The 18397-nt window shown below is 40.4% G+C and overlaps 1 protein-coding gene across 5 annotated transcripts in view; it reads left to right on the top strand.

The window, feature by feature from the left end:
* Nucleotides 1-18397, top strand: part of LOC135495238 (glutamate receptor ionotropic, NMDA 2B-like) — a 59351-nt gene that overhangs the window by 30331 nt on the left and 10623 nt on the right. For all 5 annotated transcript variants that reach the window (XM_064783706.1, XM_064783725.1, XM_064783700.1 and 2 more), the window contains exons 3-12: nt 9350-9528; nt 9799-9912; nt 10086-10279; nt 10658-10844; nt 11087-11201; nt 11401-11621; nt 11930-12074; nt 12431-12614; nt 15256-15381; nt 18055-18275. In XM_064783706.1, coding sequence (XP_064639776.1) covers nt 9350-9528; nt 9799-9912; nt 10086-10279; nt 10658-10844; nt 11087-11201; nt 11401-11621; nt 11930-12074; nt 12431-12614; nt 15256-15381; nt 18055-18275 — 1686 coding nt within the window. The remainder of the gene's footprint in view (nt 1-9349; nt 9529-9798; nt 9913-10085; nt 10280-10657; nt 10845-11086; nt 11202-11400; nt 11622-11929; nt 12075-12430; nt 12615-15255; nt 15382-18054; nt 18276-18397) is intronic.

Genomic DNA, 18397 nt, shown 5'->3' with positions numbered 1-18397 from the left:
ACACATCTTAATCTTGGTTGCAGTCTCCTGAAGTTTAATTCTCCGAAATTTGTTGAACTACATGTAGATGCTATGTAACAAGTTTGTTTCTTCTCTCACGGGTGTTGGCCATGTAAATTTAGCTTTTAAACCGGCACTAAACTAATTACTAATTCGATATGTTTAGTAATTACTGCTCATATTTATGACATATGTTGGCGTCCATTCGACCGTCAGCAAGAATATTGCCAAGGAGCTCTTATGTTTACTGGTCGCCAACCTATAAGTGCAAAACTATTTGCTCAGTTTCAGATATGGCCATAATGATATACCATGTATGGTATGCCATGGTTTATTCGCATGATTTGGCCATTATGTTGGTACAGTCATGACCGCTAAGTAACATATCAGCAAACAAACATCAGATCAGAGTTGTCCGTCACAATGAGAATAATGTATAGTTGCACGCGAACTGCCAGTAATCTGTGTTACTGATGTGTCACTAATGCCTTGAATAATGCCATTGGTGTATTTATAGACTAAAACACCAATCTGTCTAATTCTGGGTACATGATGATGTGTCTAGACATGCTTTTGTACCTCCAAATGGATCCTGGATAAAATATCATCTCATTGGAAGCAATGTAACTTAGTAAGCCGTTGAAAGGACACATGAGACCGAAGTCAAATAACTCGACGGTGCACTTAGAGATGGTATTCAGATACACCAGCGGTAATACATCGTTCCACAGCACAAACGGCTCTGGGGTGTCAACTTATTAAAACCATATTCCCATTTGTCACGCTTTACTTTAATCTGAAACTGTTGTGCTATCATTTCATTTAGCAATTATGTCATGAACAAAAACACAAGGCTAACGGCTGACTCTGACTTTTCACCTATTGGCGATATTACCTCTTTTTTCACTGGTAATCCGCTCTCGCCACTCCATGCTACCACTATCGACTAGTTACTTTATAATGCTGTTCAATTCCCACCAGACACTTTGCCAGAAAGACACCTGATATCTCTACAAAGGACAAACATCAAGTGCGACGTTTTTCAATCACGTCTTCGGTATATCATGCCTTTGCCTTAAAAAATAAAGGCATGGAGACAATATATATCAATGTACATGAACCTGATATACCCACAAGAAACACACGACATTGATAACCCCAGAGGGGGTGAGTTGCTACACTGAAGAGGCGTGTGATGGTATTTTCAAACAAGCAGAGCAAAGTTTTTTAATAAGTAAAGCTGTTTTAAAGCCAACAGCAGATGGTTCAGACATTCTGGTTCGGTTTGGGTGTAAAAATATTACATCGTGTCGACTTGACTTACCTTCCAATCGGGGTTTGCGCTGATGATGAATAGAATTTTCTTGTCAAAATACGAAAATTTACGTTAAGTGAGACATTTTCCGACTTTTCCCTGAAAGGTCAGATTTCTAAAAACCCTGTGAAAAACACTAGGGCTTCCTAAAAAAGGCAAAAAAAATCAAAGGCTGGATGGGTTTAATGATGTTTGAACCAACCACTCAGAGTGACCCTTTTGTGAATACTACATTTAGTTCACTAATTAAATAGAGTTCACTCACTGAAGTATATACATGTACATGTATCACATTTTACTTCTCATGAAATATATACATGTACCAGAAAATCACCCTGATGAAAATATGACAGTGATGCTGCGATTTTTGATCAGGGTGATTGCACATTCGACAACGCACTTTACAGCTGGTTTGGAGATATTTCTTGGTAATTCAACCATGTGGATGCACATCTCTGAAGACGAACATGCCGTAATATGTGGTTGTCAAACTCGGTTCATGGCATTTTGATAGACGTGGCATTTTCATCTTTTCTTTTTTTTCAACTGCAAATCTGAAGAGTCTTGCCTAATTCCATTACGTTTGTTATTGCGTCTACTTGCTGGTGGGAGTTCAGGAAAAGGACCCAAAAAATGAGAAAAATGTCGCTACTACATAACCGTATATCGTCTCATAGAATGAGTTTTTTGCGAGTGATCGACACTCCAAGTGCTAACATGGTGCGTACTTAGCATGTGGGGTTTATTTTTCCACAATTACTTTACGGTCATAGCCGCGAGTTGCAGTTATCTTCAGCTTAATGGTGGTGAAATGAGTGCTTCGTGATTTAATCTGCATTAATCATCGCTGATTCTGCTAATTACATCTGAGTAAGAGAGGCGGTTGTACTGCGTTCATGGCAGGGATAGTGAGACTCTGTAGGGGAAACAAGATAAGTAAATGCAAACACATCGTGATATGCATTTTGTGATAACTTATGATTCTATAAGTTACAAAGACGACGATAAACACAGTGACGGAATACGCGAAAACATATTTTAGTTTGTTTACCTTGTCTTCGCGTGATGTATACACTGCCATCAGGAAAAATAGCGATAAATGAAAGTTTTGGCTCATTTCTTATTGAGAAGTCGCTTAAAGTCAGCAATGTTTGCTGAACCCTCAGACTTCATCACCACAGCGCAGTATTGGAGGCGACGGGTTCTGACAACCAAGTCGCCTCGGAAGCCTCTAACCTGATTATGCCGGTAATGACGTGTTGTCTAATGAACTAACGTGGAGTTAATCTCACCCACAGCCGGTAGCTTGTGGCGTTAGGGAATAGACAGACTTGCACGTCCCATCAGCGTAGTCCAGCTGCAATGATCAGAGACAATGTTTGTGTGATTGATGATTAGCACAGGTCGGTGGATAGGCCTACTGATATGCAATGTCTTTGTTACCTGACCATGTTGGGCTAGCCGTTATTTTATTTTGATGCAGAATTCAAATGATCTTCACCTCGTCCTGACCACTATTAGAATGTCAAAAGGAACTTTCCTCGTCCTGAACACTACAAGAACATCAGGAGGAGCCAAGTGGCCCTCACTCATTCATTGGCTTTATGACATTGAACAGTGATCAGATAAGACGCTGGCCTACATAGCATCCATCAGTCCTCGGCTATCGTCCTGATTAGAATATTGGTCTCTTAGAGCCTTCTCACAAATGGCCCGTCGATAACATGGGAATAATCTTGCTGATTTCCACTGATTGCAGTATGCTGATCGTACCAGATTGCCCTGGGCGGGAACTAGCCGTCCGTGCTAGTGATTGCCCAGTCCGGCAAGTTCTATCAAGGGATGGATTCGGTTCTATTGCCAAGCTTCTTCGACACTAAACATAGCCTGTTATTACACTACTATGGCTTCTATTTACTTCAATCGCCAAGGGCGTAGACACATTCATTATACCTGGCTTGTTACTTTGCTCTAGCATCACATTTCCCTGCCTAGACTTGACTGCTTGTGGGTTCCTTTTTTTCCTTATCGGTCGGAAATCAACTGAGCAGGTATGCTTTTTAAGGTAATAAACGGCATACATTGCAGATGCAGTATATTTAATTCATACACATAATATACTTTTTCCACAATCTTCTTTCTTGTCATTCTCAGAAAGTACCATTACCTCGATGCTGGTACGTTCGTAGTAATCATCTAAATACTAAATGAACATTGAGTTGGGAAAGCAATTACCCAAATTACTTTCACTGCTTCTTCTCCATGTTAATTCGTGTATAAATAACAAGAGGACAATGCAGCTGCCAAGCCATATCGTGAGCACAAATTGAACAATTGAACTTCAGGCTAAGGAAGACGATTATTCGTGTAACAAGCTGCTGTGGTGTACCCTTCATAAGACACTGTATATTTCACCAGAAAAAGGCATTCGAACTATTCAGGCTTTCTCACAGCAAACGCAGCAGTTGAACGAAATGTTTTCATCGAAGTCCAAAATTATCTTCAATTAATACTTGCTTTGCATGATTCGGAAAATACATCGCAGATCCATTTGAAGTGAAATAGTGACACGTTTTCGCCTTCCACCAGTGATATGTAAGCTATATCGTACCATAGCAATTCCCCAGGTTACTGGGTGCTTTTAAAGTAACTGTAACAGAAAATCATTCGATTAGGGTCGAAGATAAAAGGAGCAACGTTAAACGTAAATCGATAACCGCTTATTCAAACCCATCAGAAAACGATCTCTTTCATAGATACCAGATAAATATTCGGCATCTCTCGAGGACAAATCAATAAGACGTCGCTATTGACATCTGATTAATTTGTTCTTTCGTATGCCATTCAATTTGGGACGGTTGATCAGATGGTCTTGGACAAGGCAGCATTTGGTGTCGGTCAAGTTTCGATTTTGCCAAGTCGTAGTGATGATCATAGTCTGCCGTAAGCGCCCAAGTGTCATGAACAATAACAACGTGTAATATTCCGAATCGCTTCCGGGGGCATTTTGCACCCGGTTCCACAATATTTATCGAGAAGTTTGTTTTTTTATACATGGGCTGAACTGTTTTCGATCATCCTGCTACGATAAGTTTATCGTTGCCAAGTATAGGGGATGTGAAGCCCCCCGTTCAGCCTGGCACTTTCTCAAAAGAAAATATGCCGAGGTGAACAAAAGGATACCTTCTCATTCGTTCTAATAGCAAGTGTTGTTACAGGTGGATGTTAGACAGATACATTTCAATAGAAATCAAGGTCTAATTAAATTTTGATAACTGTAAGATGAACTGCACTTATCTGGTAACCAGGTGGTGCAGGGATCGTTATCTTCTCCTTTGGAACATTGTTAGATATGTTCCCTGCATCCACAGACAGGCAAGAACATTGCGATGAACATGCTGTATGGCTGTATACATAGCCGAAAGGCCATCAGTTATGCCAGTCATGTCAGTGCCAACTCGGATCACAAGAAACCGATAATGCTGTCGTCGTTCGGTGATCCAGCAAGTTGAAAGGATAAAGGTTTCGGTTCTTTTTACACTGCAACCTTCGACACAAAATCCTGCCAAATAACCATAGCCTACACCTACTGCACCTACAGCATCGCTCATGAATGGCATCTGGCGTGTCCCCAGTGTTATCGACAACCTCATAAACTTCATTCACAGTTCAGATGATTGCAAGGGGCAACCATCCGCGAAGAAATGTTATCCGTCAATGAGTGGCTGGCTCACAACCATCACGGTCAGTCGATCCGTTCGGAGTTTCTTCACTCGGCCTCGTTCATAGCGTCGCCAGCAATTTCCATACAACATGACCTACAGGGTATCTGATAACTGAGATGGATGGGAACACAACTCGCATTTTTATTTTGTGTACGTCTACCTGTGATGCCAAAAAACCTAATCGTTTTATTTGGTTTCCAGTTTAATACATTTGCCCCGACTCTTGCCTTGGGCATGACCTTTATGCTAACGGTCTCGTGTCATTTCGATTGCGTATTTTTTTAAGACGAGCATTCCAAAAAAGGAGACTCAAGAAAAACGGGATTACGCATGCATAATGTACTTTAACGGGTGATTTTGAGAGAAATCGCCATTGCGTTTCTTGCGGGAAGTACATGACTACTTGGTACACATCTCGACAAAAAGTCATGATATGTGATTACATCCAGCATTTTTTTACACTTGCTGAACCTGCACGCACCGATAACTCAAATCGTGTTACACTTTGGAGATGTGACATTTTGAGTTGGGAATTGAATAAAAGTATCTCAAGCGAATGACTTGCGAATTCCCAATCGGGAAGCGATACTGTTTTGGAATTGCAGGGAAAATGAGAAATCCTGTTCAGATTTCTGATACAGCAATCAGGTCTCCCCAAGGACATGAGTAGTAGCGGAAAGACGGTCTTCATCAGGCTGAAAATCAGATTAATTTCGCGGGCTTAAGTTGATAAGATTATACAGTTTTTACTTCAAAGAAATTGGTAAATTTTCTGTAAAACGAACAGGAATAGCTGATTTATTGGGTATAAAATGTGCTTAAGTGGTCAGGATTTGTGTTAAACCGTATGGATTGAGTTTCCATGCGAATACAATCTGTTATGATGAAATGCTATTTATTCTGTGCTGGGTGAGCTTTCCTTTTGTTGACACTGCGGTCACCCGTGTCTTTCCCATTTCACATAATCCTGGCTCATTCTAGAGATTTCCCAGAATCACGATCTCTAATTGATTCTTCGCGTGTTTTGATGACGAGTTTTATCAACTATCTGCTGAAGCATCATGTAAGGGTATAATCACAGTATAATTATTGTGTAGTCTCCCACTTAGGAGTAGATTATTTTACGCTCGATTATTTTCTTGCAGTCTGATATTATCTGTGATACCACTCAATTCGTCCTTCGAGGAAACTTCTGGAGAAAACCTGTGAGAAATACTAGGGCTTCCCAAAATAGGGTAGGCTTCAGTTGATTAGGTAAAATGAGGTGTGAGTCAAACACTTAGGAGCCTTAATTGAGTGAGCTAATTAGGATTCACACTTAGAGTCACTCTGAGTGTTTGGTTCACACCTGATTGATCTTTATTGCCCTATTTTGGGAAGCCCTGGTATTTTTCACAGGTTTTTTAGAAATCCGACCTTTCCGGGAAAAGTCGAACAATGTCGGACTTCTGTCGGATTAATCAGGGAAAGGTTAGATAAAAACGTTAAGAAGTTGGAAAAAGCTTTCTCCTAGTGTGTGTTACACGCTGAAACTTAACGCAAATGCCTTCAGTCATTTACAAAGATTCACCGGCTAATCGGATCAAGGACGTGGTTCTTCTCAAGGCGGAGGATCATGACATGTAACGGTTAAGGTCTTAATAAGAAAATAAAGATGACCTTGCGGCCAAGTCTTAAAAGTTCTTCATATCTATATTGTAATGTTTGGATCACAGGTGGCTATCCTTTTTTTCCAAGCCAGGCAGTTGACAGGCTTTGCATAATTTGATAGAAGTTCATCTTCCTGGGTGAGCGAACTTACCAAGCGAATGCATTCGCTGTGAAGTGCCTCTTATCAAGACGGGTCAGGTTTTAAGCATTCAATGTTTTTAAAGCTGGAGATGCCACCTCGAAAATATTAAGTTCAGGCCCAGCTCAGTATTTGGTAATGCAGATTACCCGCCAGCGCGGTTGGTTGCAAGCCACCGCGTCATCAAAAGTCACCAACTGCTGCAGTGGGTAATTTTGAATAATTTAACTTAATATTGCATGATAAAACCATGACTCTTCCTCAGGCAAATTGAGAAATGGTGATTAAGGTCATTGCTTCGATATTTCAAACTGTTGTCCGATTTGTAAATGCAAAACTTGATTATATCGATTTCAGAAGCTGAAATTATCTTTAAAACGTTAAACTTCAAAGGCTGAGTTGAGTTTTATTTTGTAATCTTTCAGAGAGTCGAGGATGCTTCTAATTCAACGTTAAAACGACATAATGCAACTAGTCAGATCTCATTAGGCTTAACCAAGGTTATGTTTGAGATGTCAATGAAATTTTCATTCATGTCTCAAGCGGTACTTCACATTGAATTTGTCACAATTAATCATATTTCTGGATTGGAATGGGGAACGACAGTGAAAGTCGGTATTTGATTGGCGATGGAATGGCTCGATCGATGCGTATGGGTGCTTTGAAATTGGCAACGAATTAAAGGGAGATTTTAGGGTAGAGCGTGGGGAAGTTGGCAAGAGTAACTCGAAGTATAAGACAACTATCCACGCTTGTACGAAGAATATTTCTATCACTCACAAGGCCAACTTTCTTGATTGTGCATGCCTACCGACCACCGATTGGATCACCAGCTACCTGACCAAAGTCCTCCTGGCTGTTTAACGAAACGCTGTCTGTCTTTTCTGGATTTGGATTTCGTCTTCTTCTGTAGACATCTATGCCCTGGCATTACTGGCCCGTTTGGAAAATTTGTTACAAAAGTGCTTGATGACATCTATGCCATTGGCTCCTTGCGAGTTGTTGGTTCTGAACAGGAAAGCTGTACAACTCAAGCCAATACTTCTGTTCTGTACTCACAAACTACGTGGTCTTGGTGTGGAAGCTTCAAAATATCACATGCTCTTCGAGATGCAAATACTTTAAGGTAGATAAACCATCTGTTATCACAGGAGAAAGTATGTTTTAAGCATACGCTGCTTATCGCCACAAAGATACCGGTGACGAATTTCTGAACTGCAACTACTCGTACCTCTTACATGCAGTGTTGTGTCCAAGTCAGCCCGTCTTAACATGACTTGCTCATGATGCGAGCTATGTCTAGTCTAAAGAATATGGAACCATAGGTAGGTCAACAGATCGTGAAGCAGTAGTAGCATTTCCTTTGACTTCAAGACGTGATATGCCATATATTGTCAGTGCGTTACACTCTCAGGAGAAATTCATACCCACAGTTGACCAAATGGAATCACCAAAACGTGCTAATGATGTCTTAATTTGCAGACAGCCTAAAACAAGTGGCCGATGACCGAACAACTCGAGGTGTCATCAAGTATAAACTGGAGAACAACGTGGAAGCCTAATTAATAATTCAGTGATTCTGTCAATTCTTGGGCGAAAATCCTGACTTTGACCGCTTATAACCCCTTCATCGGGGTTTGGGGGACAGCTTCTTTTAGGAAAGTTGTAGTTTCCTGATGACAACCGAACTTTTACACTCCTCGGTTAAGTCTCAACTTATCATGGTAAAACCTTGACATCTTCGAGAACATCATCATGTCCTGAATGGTCTGTACTAGGGTATTCTGGCGTCTGGAAACGACTGAGAACAATCCTGCCGTAACCCACGATTTCAAAACAGCAACAAATCTGTAGCTAATTTCAAACAATGACTTTTAACATCTTGTTGAAGAGTGTTAATAATAGGTACCTGCGCTTGGTGCATTCCTTCTTGATTGATCATTCACCTATGCTCAGACTCCCAGCGTTCTTCTTTCCAGTAAGTTAGCGGTGATTTACCACCAAGTGACAGGTATGGCTTCATTGGTGAGACATGCAGCGTCGCCATTGCTAAAACTCCTAAACCATTGCTCTGCATTCTCAGCAGAAGAAATAGAGCATCAGCTACGATATGGGCAGCTTTACAGAATTGTATCCGTTGGTCTCCCTTCAACGAATGAGGCTTTGGTGGCGTTTGTTGGCTTTAGTAGTCAAGGACTTGTGTACTATGAACGTCTTTTACGCCAATTTATTATATATTTTCGGGGCCATTTCAATTCCCTGCATGGCGTCACAGAGCATTCGTGCATTCCGGATTCTGTACATACGTAGTACGCTGGTGATGGGCGCCATGTCTTCTACAAGTTCGTGAGATTTTCTAGATGAGGGAAAAGGATCATGGCACTATTTTCTTGGTGATTAAGGCAATATTTCGATGGTATGATACATAAGTTCTTCTCCATTCTTATTTAAGCATGAAAAATGGTCTCTTACTCTCATTTGACACAATAATTAACGCCAAAATCCCCTCTGTATTTGCAGGATGATGAGGATTCCTTGGTAGTCGAGATCTCTCCGTCCATGAGTCATCAAGCGCTGGCTATGCTGAGTATTTTCCAACGATACAAATGGAAGGCCTTCTCTATCATTGTAACCAACCGCGTCGGCCACGACCAATTCATCAACACCATGCGGACAAGGGTAGAGGACTCCACAGACATGTAAGCAGGATTCTAATGATACAGATATATACATTCGAACCTCGTTAAAGGCACTGAATTTCGTCAGGGATTCAATCAAAATGCTTGGATATGGGTGGGATACACCTACAGAAAGTATCCTTATGATTTACGTGTAGATGTCACTCTCCAGATTCCGTCACCCTTCGTTTTAGGTCTTCCGCTTTCTCTCGTTCTCTTACTGCAAGCCCTACCCATGCAACTCAAGCATCGTTTACTTGTAGTAACCATATTCCACCGTCTTTGTTGCAGAAACGAAATCCTAGAAGTGGTCACGCTGATGAATACAGACCCCTCGAACATAAAAAAAAACCTCATGAAGATAAAAGCTAGTGATACAAGAATCATATCTATGTTTGCGTCGCAGTAAGTCGTGCACTTCGCAATTTCGTCTTTCTATATATCTTTGGCAATTAATCAATATTTGTAAATTCAGTGCTGTTGTAGACTTCCAGCTCGTTCGGCACTTGAAATAAGTAGAATCGTCTCGCTTACATTAAGTGTTAGAACCAAACAGTGCAATTGATTGCTTATTCCAGTGATGAAGCCGACAAAATCTTCGTGGTGGCGACTGAATTAGGCCTGACAACCAAGGAATACATGTGGATTGTAACTAAATCCGTGGTGGCTGTGACTGCAGACAAGGAGACTGACGAGGATTGCAGTGCGGGTGACACGACTGATATCAAGGAATACCAAGGCCAACAGACGCACTACCCTCTAGGCATTTTAGGTGAGTCACGATGCTCAAATATAGACCTAAGTCTTGTGATTCTCTCAGTTAACTAATTACATGTATGGTCATAAGCAGTTGGCACCGCACGGTTTCAATGATAATCGATTACCTAGATGTAAAGCTCTAGTGCTCTCCTCCTTTGTGTTATAAAGAACGTCGTCATCAACGTTATTGCCATCATCGTTCGAATCATCGCCTTTTTCATCGTCGTCATTATCACCGTCGTAATCGTCAGCATAAACATCGTCACGATCGACATCTGCTGCTTCATCGTCATCATCATCATCAACATTATCATCGTTATCAGCAGTAGTATCTGGAAACAGCTGTTAGTTCGCCAGGAACGCTATATTAGTCTGTATTCATTTATTCCAGGCATCAGTTTTGGCACGAGTTTATGCGTTGGGATGAAGATGGCTGAATTGGCTGGCGAAGTCTTCACGAGGGGTGTCGCTCTCTACACTAAGGACTTCGACTTCGATCCGAGTGCTGAGTTCGGTCCAAATATCACATGTAACATGACAGCTATAAAACCTTGGCAAAATGGACGAGTGCTCTATGAGTACGTATCAAAGTCTCATTTTTCTAGATTTGATATATAAAAGTATTAGAAAGTAACAGTAAAAGAACCATGACTTTGTATTCCTACGTTTCTACATACAAATGGACGGAAAAAGAAATAATTCTCCGGAAATGACTTCAGATACCTACGTGCAAATCGATGAAACACATTTCATAATTCTGTGAAGAGATTTCACAAAACAAAGTCCTTTCGGTAATAGATATCGATGTTGGTATTTTCAGAAATATGATGAATGCGACCACCCCGGGAACACAAACACCATTCTTTAAAGATGGCATGTTACGCAACGTCAAGTTAGATATTGTCAACCTTAAGTCGGGACACAATTGGGGGCTAGTAAGTGATGCGATACTGATACGTATACCTTCAAAGTTCTCGTCCCAGCTGTGTCGGATGCTACACAGTTCGAAGTAAAAACGCCCCAGACACGCGCATTGACATATACGATAAAAAACGTGAACAATATACATGAATTTGCCGGACACTTATGTGAGGTTATGGTTTTGCTTAGAAATATTACGTCTACCGTTTGCAGGTTGGTCACTGGTCGGAGGATGATGGTCTCGATATGCAAGATGTGACGTGGCCAGGTCAGTTGACCAAGCCCCCTGACTGGATGCCCGCCAAATATCATCTGAAGGTGTTGACGCTAGAAGAAACACCGTACGTTGTTTATGATAATCCTGACAACGTGACGGGGAAGTGTGCCCTAAGAGCTAAACTGTGTAGAGTAGCACCACAAAATGCCACAATAGGGTAGGTATCCATCTCATTTTCTTTCCTTGGCGTAAAGTTCAGTTTACATAGCCATTCCCGTATGTCTTCGGCAGATCATGGTGTAAAGGCACAGTCACACATTCAATGCAGACCTCAGAGTTAATAGAAAAAAGAAAGAGGTTGAGTATTTCGCTTTTATGGCTTGGTCTTGGTCATGCTTCGTCCAAAGTAACCATTTTGAGATGCTTCGGAATCTCAAGTTTAAATACAAGAAAAGCTCTGTCGTTAAACGTTGGCAGATGAAAAAAATGTTCTCAAATAATGAAACTGTTGACTGTTTTTTGCAGTGTTGCCAACGCCACATCCAATTCTTCCTTATACAAATGTTGCTCCGGTTTCTGTATCGATCTACTGAGACACCTAAGTGAGGAGATGGGCTTCGAGTATCAGCTGTCGGAGGTCGAGGACGAGATATGGGGTGCCCCTGACAAGGTGAGAAAAGAAACTCCACACACTAGTAGGAGGCTTTTTCCGACTTCTTTACGGTTTCTCTAACTTAATTTATCCGACAAAAGTCCGACATTGTCCGACTTCCCTGAAAGATCGGATTTCTAGAAAACTTATGAAAAATACCAGGGCTTCCCAAAATAGGGCAATAAAGATCAAAGGCCTATGTTGAATGGGGTTAATGAGGTGGCCGAATTGATTGAGCTAATTAGTATTGACACTCAGAGTCACTCTGAGTGTTTTGTTCACGTCTCATTATTAACACCATTCAACAAAGGCTTTTGACTTTGATTCAAACGGACAATGCATTTTTTACGACACCATTCCTTCATTTTATCCAGGACGGTAATTGGAATGGTCTTCCCAGAGCCTTGATGGATGGGAAGGGTGACATGGTGATGACGTCACTCAAAATCAACCCGGAGAGGAGCGAAGTGGTCGATTTTAGCGTCCCCTTTCTTGAAACTGGTATAACTATTATAGTAGCAATAAGAGATGGTGCTATATCACCGACAGCTTTCCTAGGTAGGTTGAATATCTCATGTTTTGGTTTTTTAGGGGTCCGCTTCTTCCGGATTTAGATACTAGAGGAAAACAGGGTGATAACTGTCAAAAATGGTCACTAATTGTAAGCTTGAAATGTGCTTGATAGAGCATCATTTACAACAAAGAGACTTTGCTGCCATTTTGCACTGATTTGTCCCGTAGTTAGATGTGTTTAAAGGGACACATTGTTTATTCAGCCTGGCTAGTCGTAGTAAATACTATTAGTTCAGTGATAACCTTATTCTCAACTCATTGATATAGTGGAAATGTGCCGTAATCTGGCCTGGACGCCAGCTTACATGCAAAGCAATTTCAAGGATCCCACCGATGGTATATGATTTATCAAGAAGAGGTATTCCACCGGCTTATTTAAAACTGCCTATAAGCATTCCTGGATTGTTTCCTTCAGAAAGGGCAACAGTTGCACAGTCGACAGTGCCTCCTTGTGAAATCCAGCTATTTTGACAAATAGATTTCTTAAATGGTCTTGATTTGCTCAACCCGACATAGAATGGTTTTGATACACTCAGGCAGCGGGGTAGTTCGGGAAGTTAGCAATTCTTAGTAGGTGTTGTAACCTTCGATTACAGAGAGATCTATTTTAATCACTGGAGAGAACTGAAGGGCCCAGGCAGAGTGGAGATGAATCTCAGCTTTTGTTTAGTTCATCCTGTGCCCTCTAATTTCAGAGCCATTTGATTTAGGAACTTGGCTTTTAATCTTGGTGATGTATATGTGTGTAATGTCCGCAGCAGTGTATATATCAGAACTGATCAGTGCCAGTTGGGCCACTCAGGCCGAGGTTAGAATTAGGGAAAATAAAGGTAACCAGACACAATGACTGTGCGATTTCGTATACAGCTTTTGCAAAGAAAGATGTGACGTCATGCATATTTGGATAGTCTGTCATCAGCTCTGATGAATGACGTCACTATGACTGTGACAGAGCTACGTATTGCCTTCACTTTGGCAAATATGTCAACCCTTTATAATGAAAATTGAATCACCAGTGAGTTTGAACTGATTCATAAACTATTTCCATTTCCAATGCACAATGTACCAGTAGTTTTCGATAAAAAGTGCGATTTACTTAATTCGTAATTTGTACCGAATAAAGTAAATGGTAGCAAATAGTTTTAAATTGAAATTTATAGGAATACGTAGCTCACTACATTTTCTTTGAGTTCGGCATGACCTTGACCTCGAGGGCAAGTGCATCTTTGCACGTTTCTGTATACGATCACTGCACCATGTGTATGTAGGACTAGTTGTACGTGTCTGCCTGGGTGTTTTGCCATTTTTTGCTGAGCGACGAACAGTCGTTTTGACTTGGAGGTCATGGTGTCATCAACGTGTCGGTCGAAACCGGAGAAAAGGATAATACATAGAGATGCATTTGGGTCGAGGAAATTACATTCTACGAAAGTTTAGTTCGAAATCCTAGTTACGTGACGTAGAAGAGTCTTCCCGATACTATATATATACGTCTAACTGTTTGGCTAAGGCACGATCAAATCTGTTAACATTCTTTAACTATATTCACTTTCCTGATTTTTACCGATTTTCCTATCAATTTTTACTGAAGCGCCACCATACTGCCACTGATTAAAGCATAGACGTTGTAATTTATACTTAACATACTTAGCATCCTCATTTCGCACCGTCTTCTTTTCCTGTCGCCTTAATGCACTGAAATAATCATTCTATAATCTTCGTCTTCAAACTTAAGCTTTGCCCAAGTATATCAAGTGAAAAACCAAGAATGTATATACACTGTACTAACACCAAACTATCGGAAGATTACCACTTACATGTAGTATTAGTCGCGTTTCATGTCGACGTAAAATTTCGGATCAATTTGTTGCCGGAAAATATTCCACTCATTTGTGTATTCTTTTTTTCGAAAAGGTTGATACCATTGGCAATGTTGATGACATCATGCCTCATGGGGTTTATTTGCACGTATTTCGTAGCAGGTAACGCCATCCTGCCTTATTCATTATTATCAGTATATATTATGCCTAATCCGTGGCCAACACGGGAGCAGCCAAACGTTTGAATCACAGCATTCCAGAAGTGGTTTCAATGTGCTTATTTATACAAAGTTTGGGAAATGTAGCCGTGCACTAACCGGGGCATTACCTCAGAATGTGGCAACTGTTTAATGTTTTTTGCTTGCAATGGCACGCATCTTACACGGTAATGCATTCTTCATGTTCATGTGTGTCCTGCACCGAGCACTATCCAACCATTCGAGAGAATATGACGTCAGCTGTCATGTTTCTCAGTGTAAACCGAGATATTGTATTGTATCTGACAATGCTCATGTCCAGTAACGACTGTCCACATCTGCTATGCAAGTGTACATACGTGACAGCTAGCAGGCGAATGTGATGTCCTGATAGAACATGCTGGTGGCAAATCTTCTGTTTGCCTAAATCCGACAATCGAAATCTTTCGAAATGTTTCCGGACAAGACTTTATCTTAATCCGACAATCGATTGAATCTGAATTCGGACGGCTCTGGTCAAACGTCTAGTTGTTCCGCGGCCACAATTACATTTTCGGTCATGCAGAACTTCGATTTATTTCCTCTATCTGGCTGCTTCCTATCTTTCAGAGCCTTACGATTACCCGTCATGGTGTTTAATTCTTGTGTTTAGTGTGCATGCTACCGGAGCGGCCATCTTCATCTTTGACTGGCTGAGTCCAGATGCCATGGACCAGGGCAGAACCCCTATTAGAGGTAAAAAGAGGTAAATTTTTCGTGTTCAGAAATAGAAAAGGAAGGATAATGTAAAACTGCAAATGGAAATTTAAAAGTTGAAATTACCCGATTTCGGAATCCAAATCAAAAAATTTGCTATGCTTTTTGATACTATTTTGAAAATTCAATGCCACTAATGTCAATTAAATAACTGTTTGAAATAATAAGGAACGAATCAGGACTTAATAGTTTTAAAAGCGGCAGAATATCGTTAGTATTTTTCTAACATTCTCGAGCAAAGCAAAGCTTAGAGAAACACCATTATTGTCATGAACTCTTTCTGAACAAATTAAATACATTTTGTAATACGGGAAACCTTTGGTGTTGGTAACGTTTGAAATGTACTCATGGTGAAGGGCACATTGATATTTTGGGTCCAGTTGAGGAATACCGTTAACCTGATGATGGACTAATCACTCAAGACTATGACCGATTCATGGGCGCGGGGTTGTCCTTTTTACAAAATGGCTGCCGCATCAGAATGTGTGCCTTTCTGTGTCTGCGTCATACGTCTATGTTTCGCATGCCGAGATGGATAAAAATAGTAAATTATGGATTCTTTTGCCTGTTAACAACTAATGTGATTCACTGTTTCATAGCATACGTGATAACATGACATAAAATTGGGTTGAAGGCATATACATTACAAAATATATAAAGATTCCGGTAACATATCAGAACAACAGAAATTCAATGATTTTCTCTATCCAAATTAAGAATTAAATTTTTACTTACTTTAGACCATAATTCAAATAATGTTGAACAATGAACGGCATTTAACTGTAGACTGTTAAAAAATTGAAGTGGTCGCAGAGACTGGTGCATACACACATGTAGTAGCATATATGGATTTTAAAATTAGTCAAATGCGATTAATCTTTTCTAATTTTACTTTTAAATTTAAATATCGCCTTATATGTCATCTTTGGTAAATATTTATTTCAAAACAGATGCACTCTGGGTATATTTATTTTGCGGTGTAATGCATGAAGAAATCTATATTATAATGTGATATATTTGCATGCATTATGAATATATTCCAAAATTTAAATTATCTTTTTTCTCTTTGAGTATGATATTTAGCCTTCAGGTAAAATACCATAATGACGGCAATGTTTGAAACAGGGTTTAAGTACATTTTAGTGGCAACCAAAATTACATCTGGTGCTCCTTCCTTGCATGGGGAATAGGGTGGATTTACTGGGTATCTCGTGAATAAGGTGCAAGAATTACTAAAATCCGTACATTTTGTGATAGTTGTGCAAACACAGTTTTTGTGCCTTATTTGCCCTTATTCGCATGAATCCCCAGTATTTTAATCCTTAATTGGTGATGGTCAAGTTGTTTACTGTTATTCAATATGCTACAAGGAGAGTATTTCATGGGATTTTATCGCCGCATAACATTACAATCACATACGGTATGTTATGTGATTTTGAATTTGAAATTTACCATTCCCGACTTTTAGACATGATCTATGAAATGACACTGGCGTTTCATAACCACGAAGATAATTCATCGCCCTGCCTAAGGAATACTCTCCTTTTTGTTCTGGTAAGACAGGTTGGATAATTTACACTAAAAACCGATAGCATTCAAATGGAGTCTGTAAAAGCGTACTTGTAATTACAAAAATGGCTGCCGTGGTTGTTTGTACACTCATTCAACGGGCCCCTCGAAAGTCCACATTTGTATGTTGTGATCGCTGACAAAATCATGATGGATCGTATCACTGCGTTAATTTCGTAAGTAATACATGAATATTTCTTTCTGTGGTGACTTTCCGCTGGAATATAGGCCAATTATTAGGGCACTTGTCGCACTGACACAGACTTCCATCTTGGTCACAAAAAATAAAACAGGAGCTACGACTGCAATAAGGGCGACGGCCTGAGCGACAGGAAAAATAATTTCTCCAAGTAGGCAGATGATCGTATTGCTGATGTCGCCATCAATTGTGTTGTTCGCGTGTGTCGTCCGTCAGATATGATTTTAGATTATGGATAATATGTTATTCAACATGATAAGTTGCCAGCCGGGCTTACCAGGAACTGTTGCATTCGGCAGCAGCGTGTGTACCATGTTGAACAGAAACATTGTGTACAATGTTTTTCGTGATCATCCCCGACACTTAACACTGACTTGAACTTGAAAACGTTCAATGTTAATCCTTTGATGAATGCCGCCAACAACCTCTTTACCTGTCTAAGTTCTATTGCATCTTATAGTGGCGAAATGTGACACCTTACCTCAAAGGTGCCAACAATTGATCAATAAAAAACTAATCTTTTGCAATCTCCCTGTATATCACGTAATGTTTGAAATTTGTTCATTTCTCTGCTTACAACGTTAACTATGAAGTGGCTTAGAAGCTAGAAACTAGTTCACATTAAGTTCAACCTTGGTATATTTTTTCTTAATGTCAAGATACAAAATCACTTGAGGTCAAGCTTCACGTAATCAAAGTAGACTCAGTTTTAACTGAGTCTTACGTGCAGTGACCAGTATCCTGTCCAGAGGAGTGATACTCCTGGTCACTTACAGCTACAGAAACTAGGACTTGTTGTAACATTGTGTCACAGAGACAATGCAGAGAAATGATCAAATTCGATGTCTTCCTTCGGAAAAAGCGTTATGCGTTTCTTGCTTCAGACCATCGGTTCTCCTTATTCCGAGCCTTCTGGTTGATTTGGGCGATGCTGTTTGCCGCGTCGGTGAATACGGATAACCCTCGTGGAGTGTCCGGCCGGTTCATGGCCAGCGTCTGGGCCTTGTTTGCAGTAGTCTTTCTCGCCAGCTACACGGCTAACCTAGCAGCATTCATGATAGCCAAAGAGGTATATTATGACCTTAGTGGTATTCAGGACATTAGGGTGAGTGCAATCAGCAAAAAATATGAAAGACTATCTCCAATATGTCGGTTTATTTGAAGTGGAGATTCAACACGTATCATGATATCTTTATGTTCGGTCACCGTATAGCAAATAATGTGCCA

Source organism: Lineus longissimus, chromosome 1 (genome assembly GCF_910592395.1).
Source record: "Lineus longissimus chromosome 1, tnLinLong1.2, whole genome shotgun sequence".
Lineage (NCBI taxonomy): Eukaryota > Metazoa > Nemertea > Pilidiophora > Heteronemertea > Lineidae > Lineus > Lineus longissimus.
This window is presented reverse-complemented; position numbering and strand designations above follow the sequence as displayed.